General features: G+C 36.1%; 1 protein-coding gene across 2 annotated transcripts in view; it reads left to right on the forward strand.

The window, feature by feature from the left end:
• Window positions 1-19,857, forward strand: part of SGCZ (sarcoglycan zeta) — a 395,003-nt gene that overhangs the window by 280,809 nt on the left and 94,337 nt on the right. For both annotated transcript variants that reach the window (XM_071432308.1, XM_071432309.1), the window contains exon 3: window positions 14,063-14,164. In XM_071432308.1, coding sequence (XP_071288409.1) covers window positions 14,063-14,164 — 102 coding nt within the window. The remainder of the gene's footprint in view (window positions 1-14,062; window positions 14,165-19,857) is intronic.

Below are 19,857 nucleotides of genomic sequence, written 5' to 3' on the forward strand. Positions count from 1 at the left end.
TGTTGAGGAATATAAGTAAATGAAGTATGTGAATAATTTCCTGCATGTTTAATTGCCTTATGGAACAACTTATGTAGGTATTCTTGAAACTGCCTTACTGTCTGCACAGTAAGAAATTATGCTGTTCCATTGTTCTACTACTTCTTCCACAAAAAACACCCCACAGATATAGATTATGTCAGTTATTTAGACTAGAAACAGGTACTTTGTTTTCTTGCAATCCAGTGAAGCTGTCAGTTATTGGTGATCACTACAGCAATTTTATCATAATCCTGAAACAGTCAAGGCAAGTGTAGTTCTTAAACCAACTAAGAGTACATACATTTTCCTGAATAATGAAGTCAGCAATAAGTCTTGAAACTTACATGTTAAATATGCTTCTGTTTGGATTCAGGAGCTCTATTAGAACAAATTATGATGCCTATAACAACCAAAAGGGCAATCACTGAAAATTCAGATATATTTCATTCTTCATCTCTTATAATCTTCTTTCTTTCTTTTTAGGTTGTTTTTTTTTTTTTGGGGGGGGGTGGGGGAATTGTTTGGGGTTTTTCGGGTTTTATTTGTTTGGTTTGGGTTTAACAACATTCTTATTTCTATTTGTCTGTGGACTCAGCAAAATACTGTACATACAGTAAGCATGATAAAAATATATTCCACAAAACATAATAAAGTAAAAATTTTAATGTATTCTACCATCTTTTGATTTTTCTTTATTTGTGTGGCTTAGATATGTGTAGTGTTATAGAGTGGGCTTAAAAGAGATTTAAATGCATTTTGAAATAGGATTTCCTCAACAAGTATGAGACATCTTGTGAAGATACATACTGTGTGTAATAGTTTCTGCATGGAAATCTAAAAAGAATTATAGAGAGAATTTCAGGAAAAGGTTTCCAAAAGCCAGCTGCTCCACCCTTTGCTGCAACGTAGCTTAAACTGCATCATTCTTGATATGTCTGTCAAAAAAGTAATTTAAAATAATTTCAAATGGATATTGTACAACCTTGCAAGATCTTTCTGGTCCAGTTTCCATATTTTACTGACACCCACTTGATTCTCAATTCCTTCATTGTAAGTTCACTGTTTACTGTTTTATTATCAGTAGGCATGAATCAAGTGTTTTCATATTTTATTATCGTGTGCTTACTTTCTCTTCACCAATTTGAACGGCATCAATTTTAGCCCTTTGTATGTCTCTCTAATTTCCCAACCCCCTTATTATTTAATGTTTATTTGCATTGTCCCTTGTGTCATCCTTATCCTGTTTTGGTTTTTCATTGCTTTTGCATCTCATAGACCTCATGGGCATCTTCCAGCTTCCTACAAATAGCTTGTTTGATTATCTCTTCTGGTAGAGTTCATGATATTTTTCAAAGGATTCAAGGTAAGTTGATCTTTACTGCCACTCTTTTGCCTTTTAAAAGATAAATGCCAATTCTGTCTTCTAGTTTTCACCTTTACAGTTTGCTCTCATCCATCCTTAATGAGCTCTCACAGACTTTGTGCTCATAGGCTGCATAATTATGAGCCACACAGCAAAAACTACTGTGGTGCAATATGAATAGATCAGTAGAAAAGACAGTTTGTACCAAGGACCCAAAACCTAGAGTATAGGTATGCATATTTATTTACTTTATGATTACTCTGGTGCCCTGGAAAAAACATCCCTGTTATACATGTTGCTCAAAGACAGCCAAAGGAAAGATATTTTACAGACTCTTGCTGTCAGCTGTCCAGGCTTCCTGGTGTTGCTTGAGCAAGTGCCAGAGGATGCTATCATCTGTTTAGTGGAGGTGACATGGGTCTTCTCACGCCCTTTGCCATCAAAGCAAGTCTTATTTTAGCTGTTCACTTAAATGCAACACATAGTGCCAGTTGCTTTCTAAGTTTGTGTTTGGGTATTGGCTAGAATGGAAGAGATGGTATCTTAAGTCTTGTGGTGGAGGCAAATGATTAAGTAGACACCCTGAAATAATGACTTGAAATCTCTCACTTGTTTCTTTGTACGAGCAAGAGGCAGGATAAATGAGAGAGCATTTGCAGTTTTGCATTTGGACAGATGGAAGTTCAAAATCTTGGGGACAACTGACGGTAGATGCAAAACTTAGGGACACAAAGTGATACAGATGAGACCCTTGACTATGAACTGGTACTATGACTGCAATGTATTGAATCTTCTATGAGACTGAAGAAGATGATGGGAAAGTGGGGATGGAAAAGGAAAATCATTGTCAATTTAGAAAAAAAAAGAAAAAAAAAGGCAGGCAGGCAAGACAAGCAAATTAGAAAAGTGCTGAAGAGGGATACAGCAGCCGAAGCAAGAAGAAAATATATTTAACCATAGGAGGTCTTGATATAATATAAAGAAATACCTTTAGCTTGAGGGCATTTGTGTGAGCTGGTTACTGACCTTGAGACCTTTAGCCTTTTAAGTGGTACAAGAAGCAGAAGGATGCAGGAGGTCTCTGTGATTTGAGAGCATTCTGTTGGTGCATGTGCACTTGGTACTTACTGTGGGACTTGCTTGTGCTGCAGATCACACATTGATTCAGACCTTTCTGTTCCTTTTAGAGACTGTTGCTGCACTTTGAACAGATCTTCTGATTTAATTTCATCCAAAAGGAATCCCCTTCACATGCAGAAAAACTGCCCCACAGTGTGAGCCAACATGGAGTAAGTGGGGAAATGAGGGATTGCTGCACTCTACTGCTCTGAGCTATGTCACTGTTGAAGACACCTTTTAGCTAATATTTTATCATTTGCTGATTTTGTATACCTCAAGATGAAGTTCATTTCACTCAGTGGGCTTGAAAATACCTAGGTTATGCAACTATTCATAAATGCATTCATTCTTTCCTTGCAGGGTCTTAATCCTTTATCACCGGTGCACCAATTAAAACAGAAAACCAACTTATTTTGACTTTTCAACTAAAGAAGAAATTTAGAAAGCAGGAAAAACATGCTTAAGAAATGCCAAAATTCTTCAATATCTATCAGAAACCTTTCTTCTCCTTTGGGTAAATTAGTTTTTTAAAGAGCTACCACTTCACTCTAATTTCTTTTTCACCTTCAGCAAGTCTCCCAGGAAATTTTAACTAAGAGTCCTTTCACTGGATTTTCCTTCTTAAAAAAGCACTGATTTTCCTTTGAATTATTTTCCTTTTAATCTAACTTTCAAGAACTTTGTCCTTTTGTGACCAATCTCAACTACATTACCACTTAATCTTCCCATTCACTCTTCATTCTCTGTTAATTGGAGCCAAATGGAAAGCAGTGCCTATCCACCCTTATTACTCCTCAAGAAAGCATTTCAGGAGCTTCCTCTTCATCCTGTCTCCTGCTGTATTCATAAAAGTTGTTAGCCATTAACCTATATTATCACTGAGGTCTGTGCTCTGGTTTACTCTTCACAGATACATTATCTAATTGATCCTTCTGGTGTTTGAGGGAAATCCCAAACTGGTAATGTTGTTTGGGGTTTGTTTTGTTTTTCTTCTTTAAGTTTGTACATGTCCTTTTCAGTCACTTAGCAGTTCTCTCTCTTTTTCGGTCTGAACATGAAAACAAGAGGATTCATCCATGCTCTCTTTCTGTTCTTCCTCAACAAGATGTACTACGTGAATTTGAATTCTTCAACTTCCTTCTCTCCTTAGATTGTTGTATTACTACTATCATTACAAATCAGCTGTATGAAGTAATAACCAGGTGGCTGGTGAATCTGAAATCCAGTCTAACTCATGATTCATGGTGTAAGTGACCTATAGCTTCAGTCTTGCTAGGACTGAGGTGGGTTCTACATTTGCTGTTGAGGATTGGACCATTTGCTTCCTTAATCAGCTACTTTGGAGGGTGTCCATTTCAGCTTCCATGTCTGCCACTCCTGCATTCCTTTCCAGCTGGTCAATCACTTTTTCACTGGAATTCCTCGTGCCTAATATTACTGATATCCTTTTTGTATCATATGGGCTTCTCTGTTTCACCACTTTGTCTATAGGTCTTCTGCCAGTTTCCTGAAAGAAACATGCAGGGACACTTCATTCCTGATTTCTACCTTTGGAAGATATAGGTTTCCCTGGTTTCAGCACAGAACCTGAACTGACCAATTTCCCTTCACACTTCCTTTGCAGGCACAACAGCAGGTAGCTGCTCTGTGTCCCGCCTGCACCCTCAGAGCCGTAGGCTGAAAATGATCTCATGACAAAGGTGACTCTGATGCTGTGCTTTTAAGGGGGTGAATTGTGATACTGAACTTCTTTCTAAAGTCCCTTCTGCAATCTGTCTCTAAAGTTTCCCTGTTACAAAGGTCAGCGAGCCATTGAAGTGCTGATTCACAAATGCTTATCTTTCATTGTGCTTCTGTGATCAGTTTAGACACACCGTAGGAAATTTATATCTGAGAACACACTATCATTCCTCAAAATGATGCAGTACATCTTTTTGTCATGTTTTCTTGTGAAATTATCCCCTTTACAAGGCTTCTCCCATTTGCCAACATAACTGATAACTTCTCAATGGCTTTTGCCATGCTGAGCTGTATGCAAAGAGATTAGGTAGGTCCTTTTTCCATTTAACACTCCAAAACCACTTCCATGGTTTTAACACTCCCTAAAAAACTGAAGGTTAGTATTTTTACTCCCTTTGCACTGCAGAGAAGGAACTGAAAGCTATCATTTAGGAGATGAGTGTTCTATTGAGCAGGCTGTTAGATAAAAGAGGAGCTATTTTTAAGCAACTTGGTGGCATTTCTTACACTTCCATTTTCTTTTCCCTGATAGCACAAGATGGATCTCTGCAGCAAGCTACTTTGCTCTTTGTCCCATTTATTTTATTGAGTGTATCAATGGAGCAAGGTTTTGTTTAGTGAAAGATATGTAGAAGTTCTTTTGAAAAACATGCAGTGTTGGTACTGTAATACTAAGTAACTGTCTAAACTTGGATAATATTAAGGCTGCAATGTTATATAGTCACACTTCTTGAATCGTAAAATTGTTTGATACGACACTTTTTTCTCACATGAAAATAAACATTTTTCATTTTGACAGTAATACATTCCTTTAACTGGACTGCTTTGAAAATTGTTTTCTTTAATGCTATTTAATTCTACAATGTGATAAAGGAAGCAATGTAATAGGTCCTACTTAATGATATTTGTTTTGTTATAAGAAAAGCACACTTTGCTAAATACAAGTGCCAGTCCAGGGAGTTACAGAAGGATGTGCTTGGCTGTGGGTACTTCAGGACCTCCATGGTATGGCTCATGAGGTTAAGTTTTTTTTATAAAGGAAACAGAGTCAGTCAAACAGCAAAATATTTAGGAAGGTACACATGCCTTAATATAAGAAAGTAGAAATTAAGACTCAAATTTCTTTGGATGCTGAAATCTAAATCAGGGAATATTTTAAATCTAGGACTCAGATCTGCAGGTAAGAGTCCAAGCTTGTGAAACTTGTCTTAAAATGGATCTCAGTCTTTTGTGATGGAGCAGCGTGATTTTAATATTAAAAAAGTCTTTTGGGAAAAAGAATGTTGGTATTAAGGATTTTGAAGGCAAATTCATTTTTTTCCAATAAGTTTTTTATTACTTGTATGAAGTGGATGGTTATCTAAAAAAAAGCAACCATTAGAGCAATGTGGTTCTACCATGGTAGCAATAGACTGACTAGTCATCACATACTAAGGAGGTTAAAAAAAGTTGCCCCTTTCATAGACAGGGCACGTACTCTAGTAAGTACATAAAAGAGAAGCTACTGTCTAGCCAGTTTGTGGAATCCAATATCTAAATTCATTTGTTCTGATGACAACATCTGATGTGTAGCATATCAGTCAGAATCAGAATAATATTGCAGAAATACCAGACGTGCTGAAATCAACAAGTGACATAATTTTTCTCTGCTTAGCCATGGTAAGTGTTCACAAGCTGTGCTTGTTCTGGTTTTCTTATTCCACTTAGAGAGATATGGGCGATAAAGGCAGACTAGGAGCAATGTGAGCATTAAGATGCAAAATAACATACAAAGAAAACTATCTGTGATTATTTAGTCTAAGCAATAATGTATCTGAAGGGCAAACAAAAGTAATTGCATTATAGAACTGGAGTTTCAGGCTATGTATGAAGAAAATTCTTTTAAAGATAGTAGAGGCAATATAGTAACTTGCCTAAAGAAGATATAGAATCTGCCTTTAAGGGAAAGAACAAGAGAAAAGCAAACTATTACATCTGTAGCAGCAAGGTAGAGCTGACTTTGCAATATTGTAAGAGAATAACATTCTTTAAAGAACCTCTCCACTACGCCCACAGCTCAATTCAAGGCATGCTTTATCATTTTTCAATTGGTATAAATGCTGCCAGAATAATTACTAATGCTTGTTTAGCACTTTTTTTTTCCTGCTGCTCCACTTAGAGATTAGTGTCACAAGGGCTGAAGTTTTGGTTGTGTCAGGGCAAAGTGCAAACATGGAAAGCTCAAAACACATAATTGCATTAACACAAGCTATTTCATGCATGTGACTGACAACCCAAATAACATTTTTACTTCTCAAAATCTAGACAAAACTGCATTAGTTCGGTGTATTTCACTGGAATACACAATAAGGGTAAGTCCTAAAACTTATTTGTAGAAGCTCTTAGAAAAATATCAGAACCTCTTCTCTATTTTAATTGTCATATGTGTACGCAACAAACCAGTGGGACTGTACTTTTTTTCATATAGGTAAATATTTTTACAGGTTTATCAACAATGTTGACTGCTTCTGTATAGAGCATATTTGTTTATTGTCCTCTTATATCAGTTTTTAATTTTTCTTTCTGAAGTCAGGCAATCACTTGGAAAAAGAAAAGAATAATTTATGATTAAATTTTCAGCATGACTAAATTATCTTCAAGATTCTGTGCTGAAATTACAGCAGGACTCAAACACAGGGAAGTGGATTAAATAAACTGCAATTTATGTGGACAAAATAAACACACCCACACTCAATACTGCTGGCTCCTGCACAGCTTGTTTTCACCAGGACCCCGAGGTCACTTTCCACAGAGCTACTTTCCAGCAGGTCAATCCCAGCCTGTGCTGGTGCATGGGGTCACTCCTCCCCAGGTGCAGGACCCTTTGCTCAATTTCCTCTCTGCCCATCTCTCCAGCCTGGCAAGGCCCTTCTGAAGGGCTGCACAGCACTCTGGGGTATTGGTTGCTCCTCCCAGCTTGGGGTCATCACCAAACTTGCTGAGGAGGCATCTGCCCCTTCATGCAAGTCATTGATGAGTAAGTTAAACAACTCCCAATATTGAATAATGGGGGACACCACAAGTGTCAGGCCTCCAACCAGAACCTGTGTCACTGATTGTGACTCTCTGGAGTCAGCCAGTTCTCAATCCATCTCACTGTCCACTCACCCAGACCACACTTCCTGAGTTTGCCTACCAAGGATATTGTGAGAGACAGTGTCAAAAGCCTTGCTGAAGTCAAAGTAGACAATATGCACTGCTGTCCCCTCATCCCTCCAGGTAGTTTTTACTTTGTAGAAGACATCAAACAATGATTAACCCTTAGTGAATCCATGCTCCTGATCACCTTCTTGTCACCTACATGGATAAAGATGGTCTCCAGAATGAGACACTCCATCACCTCTCCAGGCATTGAGATCAGGCTGACTGGCCAGAAGTTCTTTAGGTCCTTCTTCTTGTTCTTTTTGAAGACTGGGGTGACATTTGCATTTTTTCAGTTCTTAGGTACCTCTCCTGGCTGCCACAACCTTTCAAAGATGTTAGTGAGCAGCCTCACAATGGTGATATTAAAGGACACATTTATGTTTGAATGAAAAATAACATAACTCCCCTTATGATGGAATAAAATCAAAATTTTAAACATGAAATAGGGGTTTCATCTTATTGTCATGATAGGTATATATTTTATATCAGTATAGGTAGTTTGTAGTTGAAGAACCAGGTCATACTCCACACTTTATAACCATTCTAAAGTGGCGTGTATTCAAGGAATTTTAATTCCAGTTAGTTTGGATAGTAGTCTGATTTTTCTTTCCTTTTAATGCTTTTTCATCTTATTTTTTTCCTTAGTTTGTTTCTCTTTAAATATTGCTCCACTGTACTACAGTAATTTATTCCCTAGCTTTACCCTGATATCTAAATACTGTCAGCATTGAAGATGCTATCTATTGTTGTCAGCAGATGGATGAAGGCAGGTGTTTCCATCAATCCAGATTTTTACCATTCCAGTGAATAGCTTGCCTTCATTTTAGCTTTATTTTTGGCTGTTGAAGCTGTTATCTTTCCTAGTAATCCAGGAAAATACTCTGGTTTTCTTGCTTATACCACTACCGATTTTGTTTATGCAAGACTTTTGCTGCCTGCAGTTTTTCCTTCAGTTGTACATCCATAATCACATCCAAGCACCATTTTTCTCCAACTGGAATTATTTTCCAGCTCTGTTTATTACATCCAGGTTTTTGCATGTGTGAATACAATACAAATAATTTCCTTTGTCATCTTCCTTCCAATCTTTTGTATGCATCTTCCATTTTATCAACAACCTAGCTGCTAATATAGTTCATCTTCCTAATCATACCCATTGCTGTCCCTTTACATTACCTACTTTTTTGTGCCATCCTGTCAAGTTCAGTATTCTTTTTCCATCTTCACTATAATTCACTACTGCTACATTGTTTCATTCACCTTTCTTCTGATATCATACCCTCTTTTTTTTAATTTGGCATGGCATGTTTGTATGCTTAGCTGTTTCATCTGTGCTTTTTCATACCAGTGCAGCCACATCATCCAAATTCCATTTCATGTATAGCTTGTGCTATGATGCCTACAAGGCAAAAGACATTGAATTCTTATTAATTTATAGGACATCTGATGTAGGCACTTTGTTTAAACCCTACTTTTCTGTTATTATAATGTCCCCCCTCCCTGTTTTGTGTAAGGATTCCTTCTTCAGAATGTGAGCTTTTGGAGATGGAGTTTGGGCTTAAATATATACTCAGAAAACAGGCAGGATATCACATCAGAACTTTTGAAAACCTTGAATATTATTGATAAGAATGGATTTCCTGACCCACCAAGTACTTGTTTGTTCCTGCTGTAAAGTACTGAAACATGTATTTGGTGTATGTTGTTATTATTATGGAAGTCAGAAAAAATGCCATGCAAACTTGAAATATAAAATACATTAATGTTTTAGTCAGTTCAGAATAACCAACACTTCAGTTCACTTTTCATTTTAACTTTTCACTGTGCTACTGCATGTAAGTTCATGATCCTAAGGAAAAAGCCTGCATTTTAGTTAGCAGAGTTCTTTACTGCCTTCTCAGCGCCCACTTCATGAGATGCATGACAAATTACTGGAGGATCTATCAGAGTGCTGTTCTCACCCCATGTAATGAGAGTTTTCATTCCTGACCTGGAGCATCATGCCTTCCAACTTCTTTTCTCCAGACCAAGGAATTTTGAATTCTGTGGTTTTACACAGGAATTGCAGATATTTTGTCCACTTAAATGTCTTTCATATAGCAATGTTATTGATAGATTTGCAGAATTTTCTAACATTGAAGGTCTGGGTTTGATCTCATGCAAAGAGGTGTTATTTCATCTGGGTGGAGTGAGTTTATAAGATATAGTTACTGATTTCCAAAATGTTATTTCTAATTGAAATATTCCACAGCTTGGCTTCAAAACTGCCCTTTTAGTAGCTTAAAGATCTTCTAAGCCAGCTTAGTGAATCCTGTCCTAGGTCTCCAGTTGCTGTCATCTGTGTCACAGAGGACTGGCTTTATTGTGTAGAGAGCTAAGCTTGTTCTTTCACACTTCTGGTTTATCAGCAATTTGTGTAGAATTCCTTATCCTCTCCTTTTTTCTTAGAATGTCATAGTGCCTAAACAAATAAAAGTAAAAAAGAAAGAAAGAAAAACAGAGAGAGAACAATAAAAGAAAGAAAGCACAGCACCACATGTTTCATTAGATAGCAATATGTGTAGTTCAGGACTAGTTGCATAGTTTAGATTGTAGACAGGCTACTGCAGACTGTAGTTTTAGCCAACTTCCTGGCTTGTCGAGAAGTATTCATTGCTCTTGAGAAGTATTCATAGCATATACTTTATATTTGTAGTTATCATAAAACATGCTGCTGTAATAGTTTATTGGGCAGGAATTATACAGGCTGTATAAGTAATGCAGCCTTGTAGAATTCTCAGCACATTGTGAAGAAATAACTTAATCTTTTAAAAGATCATCCTGCCTGTTTAAAGACAGTGTGAATTAATCTCTGGTTTTCTTATATACCATTTACAGGATCATCGAAGAACATAAATCTCTGACTGTTTATAAGCAGGTCAAAGCTTGAAAAAGCTCTGAATGTCAGTATTGTTGTTTGCCTCCCAGAATGTTTTTCTGGAGAGCTCTTTTATGTTCTGATTCAAATTTATACTCTCATTATCACAGATTTATAGTAAGTATAGTTTAGGACTTCATTGACTTTAATGTATTGTTCAAAGTCAGTAAAACCCTTCCTTAGGTTGCTGCAGTTTGAAGACAAAGAACAGCATAAACTAAATGCTTGGTTTTCATATTTTAATAGCTTATTTTTTGAATTTCTGGTTTTAATCACTGACACGTGATGTACTCTAAGAATAACATAAAATATTGATAGTGATGTTTGATTTTTTTTTACAATCTCTATAAGACATGTTTATGGATGTAAAGGGGTTGTTTTTCTTTGTGTGTGAGGGAAAAAACAATGTAAGTGAAGCAGGGTCACAGTTTGTTTCATATTCTTAAATGAGAAACATGGAAAGTTGTACATGGTATAAGATACAGAATAATAATAATAAATACTGAATAATAATAAAGAGGACATAAAGTGATGCAAAGACAATCACTCACAACATAGCACAGACTGATGCCCACTGTGTCTTCAAGCAGTGGCCACTTTGAAAAACAATCCTTGTTCTCTCCAGCCCCCTTCTTGCTCTACCACCACTTTTTCTTGCTGAGCATGATGTTACAGGTGTGGAATATGTCTTTGGCCACTTGGGGTCAATTGCCTTAGCTGCGTTCCCTCTCAACTCCTTGGCCATCCCCACTCTACTTATTGGGGGCAGAGGGGGGGGGGGAAATGATAGAGGCTTGACACTCTGGAAGCACAGTTCAGCAATAGCCAAAGCACTGGTGTGCTATGAGCACTGTTTTAGCCAAAACTGCACACTATTATGCCAGCTGCTATGATGAAAGAAAACCTCTGTCCCAGTCAGTCCTAGTACCGAACTTGACACTCGTTCTAAGTACTGGCATTGTTCATTCAAGTCTATTTTTGCACTTGAATAAAATCAAATCACACCAAAAGGATAATCTGAGTTTCATTTGCCTGGAAAACCTAAACTTTATGGAGTTTATTTGGGAAATAAGCAGAAGGACCTCTGATTAATCTTTTTACTATTAATAACTTTTTAACCAAGTTGTGTTAGTTTTGAAAACCCTCAAATTTTTCTCTTTAACAGCATAGTTTTAACCCAATGAAACAAGAAATGCCTCTTATTCCAACCTCTGTTTAAATGTGATGGAGGGGTTATTGATGAAAAAAAACATACTGGGAAGTAATTCTTTAGTGGGGTGGTCATCTTCGTTAAGCATGTTGTAGTAGTACACGTCTGACTATATTCTGTATTTTACTATTCAGGCTTATTTCACGTCAGTCATTACACACTTCAGGAATTATCTGGAAAATTATTGTGTTTATCAAGGAATTGAAGTTGCAGTCACCCTATTCCAGTTTGATAACACCTTTTGTGACTTAGGCTTCAGAATGTAGTGTCTGTGCTTTTGTGTTGAATCATGTAATTTCACTGAAGTTAGTGCTTCTGTCTGTGCAGAGCCTGTCTGCGTTCAATCAGTTGGATTCTGCTGAAGGACTAAAGAATGAGTACCTAGAAAGGTCACTCAGAAAAATGAAAGCCCTTATGGACACAGTAGGCTCTATCAATACTTTGTTTCTGAGACCCTGACAGTTTAATCTTGCTATACGATTTAACTTCCTGATGCTGAAAATAAACAGAGAAAATATGATAAGTATCAAAACATAGTGTATGAATTGATTTTGTGCTTTAGGTCTCTGTCAGTAACGTAAAAACTTTCAGAGTTACTGAAAGTATTTTGAAAATTAATTAATAGTTGTGAGGAATGATATTACTTCAGTGATAAACACTTATGTGAATAGAAGTCTAGAAGAATACTGACAGTACTGTCTTCACAGCAGAGTTTTAACGGAGTACAATAAATGAGGAGCAAACACAATAATAACATGAAAGCAAAATAGTGAGTAGCTGCTGATTGAAGTTTGTGCCAATTCTGTATGGAATAAGCTGAGATTCAGGAGGGTAAATATCATATATATTTATATAATTTTATCCTAAACATATTTGCAAGATAGAGCAGATGGAATCTTCTTAGGTAACTTTAATTTCAGCATTTCTATTTTTCTGAAAGCTTGAATTCCCATTTTTGTGTTTATTTTTTACTTCCTCCTTTTCCCTCCTTCCCTATTTTTCTTGTAAATATATTTTATGTGTGTCAGTTAGAAACATTCCGCAAAAGCAGGTACAACAAAATATTGAATTTGCCTTTTCAGTTAGAAAACATGTCTATAACCAAATCAATAAATCAAAAACATACCTAATTCTTGTTGAGTATTTATTCACTGACAAAAACTACAGCATGCTTGTTGTATTTTCCCAGGTTATCCTTTACTATCAAAATTTTATATTCTATTTCTAAATGATTGCTCTAATAGGGACTTAATTTTTCTTAATGCAGATTGCACATTCTGTAACAAGTTCTGATTTCTTTATTTCCTTTTCAAAAACAGGTCTCACTGTTTCCTTTTGCACTTTTTGTTAGAAAGCCCACAAATACCTGAAATTTTCCGTGTGAAAATATTTGTATAAACATTACTTGACTTGAGATAAATACTTTAAAATATATCATCGCTTTCTTAAGAAGCATTATTTGACAATTCACTTTCTTAAGAAGCATTATTTGACAGCAGCTGAGGACTGTTACCCAGCTGTTTGCCCAGTAGGCAGAGGTTACTTGCCTCACACTTCAGCCAGCAGAACTTCAGCATTGTTCCAGTAGACTAGAGTCAACAATGGCTTTGAGATATGTAACTAGCAGTTAGATTAAATGTGCTTATTTTGCACTTACGTGGATCAAGTTAAATTTCACTGGCTGTACAGTGAAGAATTACTCTTTTATCAGGAACATAGCAACAAGATTCTCAGGATAAAAAATCTTGACTTTCTATTGTTGTGCAAAATTTTGTCTCTTGACTATAAAGCACGTTTCATTGGTTTTTTTTTCCTGTAAGAGTGCAGCTGAAGTCTTATTATGCCACTTTTCTATGCTTATATTTTATTGAACATTGGATTTTGTGGTTTACTTGTTTCATCCAGACTTTTATAATGGTGCCTTTCCTATTTCTATTCTGATAAATAAACACAAACAATCAAAATTAGCATTTTTGAAGTTGTTAATGAGCAACATGCTTTTAGTAGTGATGAGCAACAACTAAAAATTATTTTCTTTCTTCCTACATGATATTTTCCTGTGTATTTTAATCACTGGGAAAAGCAAAAACACTGTATTCAAGCTATAAATTGCTTTAAATGTAAAAAAATGTTACATTTATATAGAGAAAATTAAATAGGTTGTTTTTTTTTTTATTGAGCAATTGTAAAATTACATTCAGCAATTGTAATATTTTCACCCTATACAGGGAATGATGATGATCTACAGTTTTACCCTGGCACTAGGTTCATCCAAGAAATAAAGTATGCAGGTCACCATCAGGTTGCACAGTTAAATACTTCAGCCCTAGGTTAAGCTCTGGCTGTAAATGTGCTCATCTACCTCCTGCCCAAGATCATGAGAAGAGCTGGGGACAGTGGGAGAGCACTCATTATTTTTAGGGGTTAAGCCAACTACTGTCTTCTTTTTAGGTTGTTCTGGATAAGGTCATTTCCTAAAGTGAATATATATATATATTATTGATTGTAGGATGGAATGGGAAATTTGAGAGTCACTAAAAAAGGAATACGACTTGAAGGAATATCTGAATTTCTACTTCCACTATATGTGAAAGAAATCCATTCCCGAAAGGTAGGTATTTTTCATCTTTATTTCTTAATTTGCAGCTAATATAAACTGATCTCTTCAGTCTCAAACTACAAAGTTTAATTCTTACACCTCCTAGATTAGCAATGAGTAGACGTTTGCTTTGAGAATATCTTAACAGTGAAGGCTTCCTTCATGTCATTTTTTTTTTTCTGAAATCTTGCTTGCTTCTTAAAAGAAATGTTTTATCCTAAAGAAAGGAGATTCAAAGCATGTATATTTTATACTTCAAATGACCTCAGAAATGGGAATGGAACATTTGACTCTCAGTTGATGTAAAGTCCAGGAAAGCAAGAGTGGTGATAAGTTTAAAATGCAGTGAAATAAGGAATGGTTTTGTTCTTTTTATCACTAGCTATCATGACTTCATTTTCTTTTTAATTATTTTTTTAATTTTAATTTTTGTTTGGGTTTATTTTCCTCTTTAAGTAGAGGAAATCCTGCTATACTGTGTAATGTCTCTAGGATTTAATTTTTCAAAGCAAACCCTTTTAAATGTTTAAATGAAATTATCATATATCATCAGGTTATTACAGAGAAAAAAAGAAAAGCAAGATATTTTGTACTATGCAATTCAATGTAGGTCATTTCAAGTCTTTTGTTTTTTTTCAGTTATGCTGTTTATATTAACATTGTAAATGAATTTTAAAAATATTGAAATGCTGGAAAAATCATCTTTTTACCATGAGACTGATTACCTATGATCTGAGTAGAATGTTATGTTGGCTTTCAGTCAATCATCTGAAAAGAATTTTATTGTGCATACTGCAATATTTGACAGGAATCACAATTATGTTGACCCTAAATTCCTTTGTGGAAAATTTTGTCTGTTGAAATCTGTCTTCTATGTATATAAGAAAAGTCTTGAGTATATTCATAAACGAGATGACAGTTTCCCATTTCTCTTAATTAGTTCACTCGTATGTTAATAAATCCTTGAGGTAGTCACTTCATCCTCTTGTTCTCTAAAGCTAAGGTCTTTCAATCCTTGACAGAGTAGTAGTATTGTCCTAGGTAATGAAAAATTTTATAATATTTAAGTAACCTTGCAGGGAGCATACTTTTCATTCAGGGTTGCAGAACATTACTCATGATGTGTGGGTTTTTATAATTTCTTTTCTGTGAGTGGACAGTATGTGTTATAGTTCCATGTCCTGTTACTGTACATGAGAGTAATGATTTGGAATATTTTCTTGCCCAGTGCTTCATACTGCAGAACATTGGTTCTTTTAATGGGAAGGTGGAAACTTTTGTTTCAAGTGATAGTAATGAGACTTGAGTAGGGTCCTAATTTCATTTAGCTGCTAACAAATCTCAGAAAAAAAATGCATTTTATGCATATTTAATGCATGGTTATTGTAAAGGAGGGGATGCAGAATCTACCAGATGCCTAACATAAGGTCCCAATAGTCCTGTGAGGCTCAGGAAAAAATGACACTTGTCAGTAAATATTCTCAAGCCAGATAAAATAGAGTTGATCATTAAGTTGAAAAAAATAATTCAAGTAAAATACTTTTGGAGTTCGTGGTCTACTTATCTGTATTAACTTTAAGGCACTTGTCACCTACATAAAAAAGTGGTATTAACACAGACTTTATTCTATCTTGCAGAACTTTTGAAATAGATTTACTTTTCAGTCTTATGCCAACTTGCTCAGTAGTTGTGCTAAAGTTCAGTAACTTCTATATGCAAAAGGAATGCCATGAGGGAATGAAGAAGGAAACCTCTGGAGCTGTATCCAGCTTAGCAGTAGAGTTTTGTTATGTCTCTGCAGACTATTTCTACAGCTGTGTGGCATCTGCATGTGACATGAGCTGTTCTGGTACTTACAAAAGTGGCCATAGTGCTGTTGAAATCTAAAAGTAAGCTTTCTGGGGTTTTCTGGGGTCTCATCACAGTCAGTAGTGACCTAGTCAATACTGACAGCAGATTCTGAGCAACCATCCTGCTCACTCACCAGCTATTAGTGTTTACTTTGGGTTCTACAGACAGGAATGCTTTTGTCTGCCTTTTCCATTTAAGTAATAATAATTTAAGTTTGATGTATGCAGGAAGTAAAATATTCTGTTAAATCAACTACTTATTACTTATTTCTAGAAGGAATGTTAGTTCTTCAAGCCTTCACTCATTCCCCTATAAAAGAACACATTCATTAAAGTGACATTGTTTGATTAACTCCTTGATGACTTATTCAGAAGTAACTTTGCAGGACTGCTATATTTCCTCTGCACTGCAGAACATGGTTTGTGGAATGGCCTCTGAGGGAGCTCCATGGAGGCTCTCAGGAGCTCTCAGGAGCTCTCAGGAGGTCAGACATTCACTGTTCTCCCACCGCAGCTCAGGGCAGAGTGAGGTACAGCAGTGGGTGTGCTGTGCTATGGCTAGGAGGCATTACTGGAGTTCTTGCACATTTGCTGGTGCCATCTTTTAGTAAGCTTGATCTGAAAATGACAAAAATGTTCATTGAGAGGGCAGCATTCACCTCTGTATTACTGCTGATAAGAGGGCCCAGCAGTCTGTTGAGTAGGTAGGCGGAGCTGAGCTCTGTGCTGCTGCAATTTAAGTGTGAGAATGGCTAGATTTGCTAGAGTAAAGCTCACATATGCTTACTGATGACCACTTGCCTGCTGCACACCTGGATGCCCAAATAAGATCATTTATACAGTGTTAAGTGCAGACCTTAAACTGCTTTTATCTAGAAAATGGTATTGAACTTTGTATATAGGTTGAAATACTGCCTTTTATCTTGTGATTGCTTCACTGAAACCCTGAATATTCAAAGTGCTAAAATACTTAGATTTAAGTCAGCTGGAAAACAAATGTATGTGAATTCTTAAAAACAAAAGAAAACTTCTAGTGACAACTACTTCTGACAGTATAAAATTTTCTTTCCAGAGGTAGTAGTGAAAAAGCCGTGTCTTGACTAAAATGAATATCTTCTGTTGTGTAGAAGTTGTGTAATTGAGAAGGCTACTCAAAGTGTGCTGTTTCCCTGGCCTTGCTCCTCTTGCATTGCCCTTTTTACCATACACAGTTAGTGGTGTCTGCAGAACTATGGGTTCCTACCCCTAATTCTATGTTTACGCAGAGGAGAAACTTCTATATTTTCATCAAATGGCTTCCCAGCATGTCAGAATTTAAAATGATGATCAGACCCTGAGCAGATAAGGGCTCATTTGATCCTGAATTGACAGCTTTATATTCCCAAAACCAGGACATGTGCAGTCTGTGTAATGAATCTTACAGAGAATTACATTTTGGCCATGAATGGTCTAGCTGTACACTGTTGATCCAATTGCTCACCTGAAACCAGTAAGTTTCATCCAGACCATATTATAATTCTCACGTTTATATCATTTGCATTATTATGATGCATACTTATTCTTTATAGTGTATCTTTAATGAGATGTATGAAACCAAATGACACATAATGCAACATCCTGAATTATTTCAGTATTTCAGTTCTTCTGAATCAAATGTTTTTATTATCATGCTACTGCATCCATACTACTGCACTTCAGAATGGAAACAATCAAGGTACATTCTTATTAGCTTGTCATATAACAATAAAAGTTATATGGTGTTCATGGTGTTTTCTTGAGAATGTATTCCTGGGTTTATTAATCTTTTCAATTCGCACATACAGTTCTTAAGGGCTGAAAAAAATCCAGTTTTCTCTTTGTTAAATTGTTTCCATTACATAAAAGAAGTAACCCATTGTCCCTTAAAGTAGAGGGGATTACTTCAGGTTTTTTTTTCACAATTAATAAGGTTAAAAATGTATTCTCTGAAATTAGTGTGTGTTTTCCAGAGATATCCTTAGAAAGCACAGAATTTCCAAGTTCTTTGAGAAAACTTCAAGAAAACAAGAAATAGTGAATATATATGAACTTACTGAACATGAGAAACTCTGAAAACTTTGTGTTTATCTTGAGTTTTAAAATATGTGATTCTATATGAATTAAGAAATTGTAGGTGGGGTTAAAAGCAGGATTTCTTTCAGGTATTTTTTCCTCCAGATTTTTACTCAAGAGACTGAATATTGTTGTAAGTATTTAGAGAGCTTTATTTTACATTGTTTTATTTCCAAACCTGGATTAATCTTGACAAAAGCTAATCTAAAATATATTTCTTTCATCACTGTTTCTCTGAGTGTATATAATCATCAAAATAGAATTAGTTTTTGCTAATTTCAGACAAATCATTGCATATATTTAGGTTTATGTTTGGGCCTTAGGTGCCTTTGTGATAACCTCAAATTCTTTTTCTGAGAAAATGTTGAGCTTCTCTCTCTGACTGAGTTATAAGGATGCAGCATAGGAGATCACATCAAAAACCCTTATGAAGTTGAGGAAGAACATACACTCTTCTTGTGCGTTGAGACAGGCTTCTCTTTTTGCAAGACCACACGTTGGTGCTCCTTGCCTTTACTAATCCCATGCTTATTCTGTCCCAACTGACTTTTTTTCATATCTACATTGTAATAATTTTTAGGGGCCTCTCCCACATAATCTTGCTAGGAACTGATGTGAGACTGACTGGGCTGTAGTTTCTAAAGTCTTCCTTCCTTGCAAGATCTCATACTCTCTTGTAAGGGCCTGGCAAGATGGGGGTTTTGTTGATTTTGGGGTTGGGTAGAAGGAGCATATTCCCCCACATTCTACTCAGAGATGTTCTCCCAAAACTTCCAGACCAGATTTGCTATATCAACCCTCTTTTCTGCTCTTTGAGATACCCTTCTGCCATGCAGTCAAAACTAGTTCAAGAATCATGCAGTCCTACCCCTACTGAGGTATATAAGTATCAGAGAAACTCCATTTAGGAGACGTCATTGCACATTTTTTTGTAATATCAAAAAAATCACAAAGGTACCCAAAGAATCTGCCACTGTTATTGCTGATTCTTTAGTTGATGTTCTTTAGTTGATTCTTTAGTTCTTTAGGATGAAATGCAATACTTATTTCTGTAGCTACATGTCACAATCCACTCAGATAAAACTTGAAATGCTTCCCAGTTAATTTTTCTGATACCTGCTCTTTAGGCCTTGCCCTTTGGGATCACTCACCTGTCACTAAAGATAAAGTCACTATTATGGCATTGTCCTGGTTTTGAGAACTAGGACAGTCATAAAGGACTCCTTAAGTTATTTTGGCTCTCAACACCATGTCATTCCAATAGTGTCACTTTTATTGATATGAAAGAGATATAAGGTTTTCTTCATCATAAGCTTTGCCAAAGGACAAGTCACTCCTATATTTGTTGGTGATCTCTGGAGGGACTACCACTCTGAAATTGAGTTGGCTGTGCTTGGTCTTTGCTGACAGCTGATAAGAACATCCATGATTCATGATTTTGTTCTTGATTTGCTATACTTCAATGGAATCTGGCTGGGGATCATTCAGTTGAACAACTTTATCTTTTGAATTTCGCTTTTTCATGTCAGCCTCTACTCCTGTTATTATTGGTGAGACTGGTTGCTCAGTCAAGGAGGATTTCTACTTTTTACACCAAAATCTGAGCTAATATTACCCAAGCCTTTTTCTTTAGCTGATTATGGTTCATGAATCAAGTAATGAGAGGCCTCTATCCGCTCAATTTTATACCAGCCTAAGGAACTGAATTTTATTTGGGAGCCCTTCTTCAGATGGATGTGGGAAACTTATTGAAGTTGGAACTGT

Source organism: Agelaius tricolor, unplaced genomic scaffold (assembly GCF_023055355.1).
Source record: "Agelaius tricolor isolate 1412-34295 unplaced genomic scaffold, bAgeTri1.0.p SCAF_8, whole genome shotgun sequence".
Lineage (NCBI taxonomy): Eukaryota > Metazoa > Chordata > Aves > Passeriformes > Icteridae > Agelaius > Agelaius tricolor.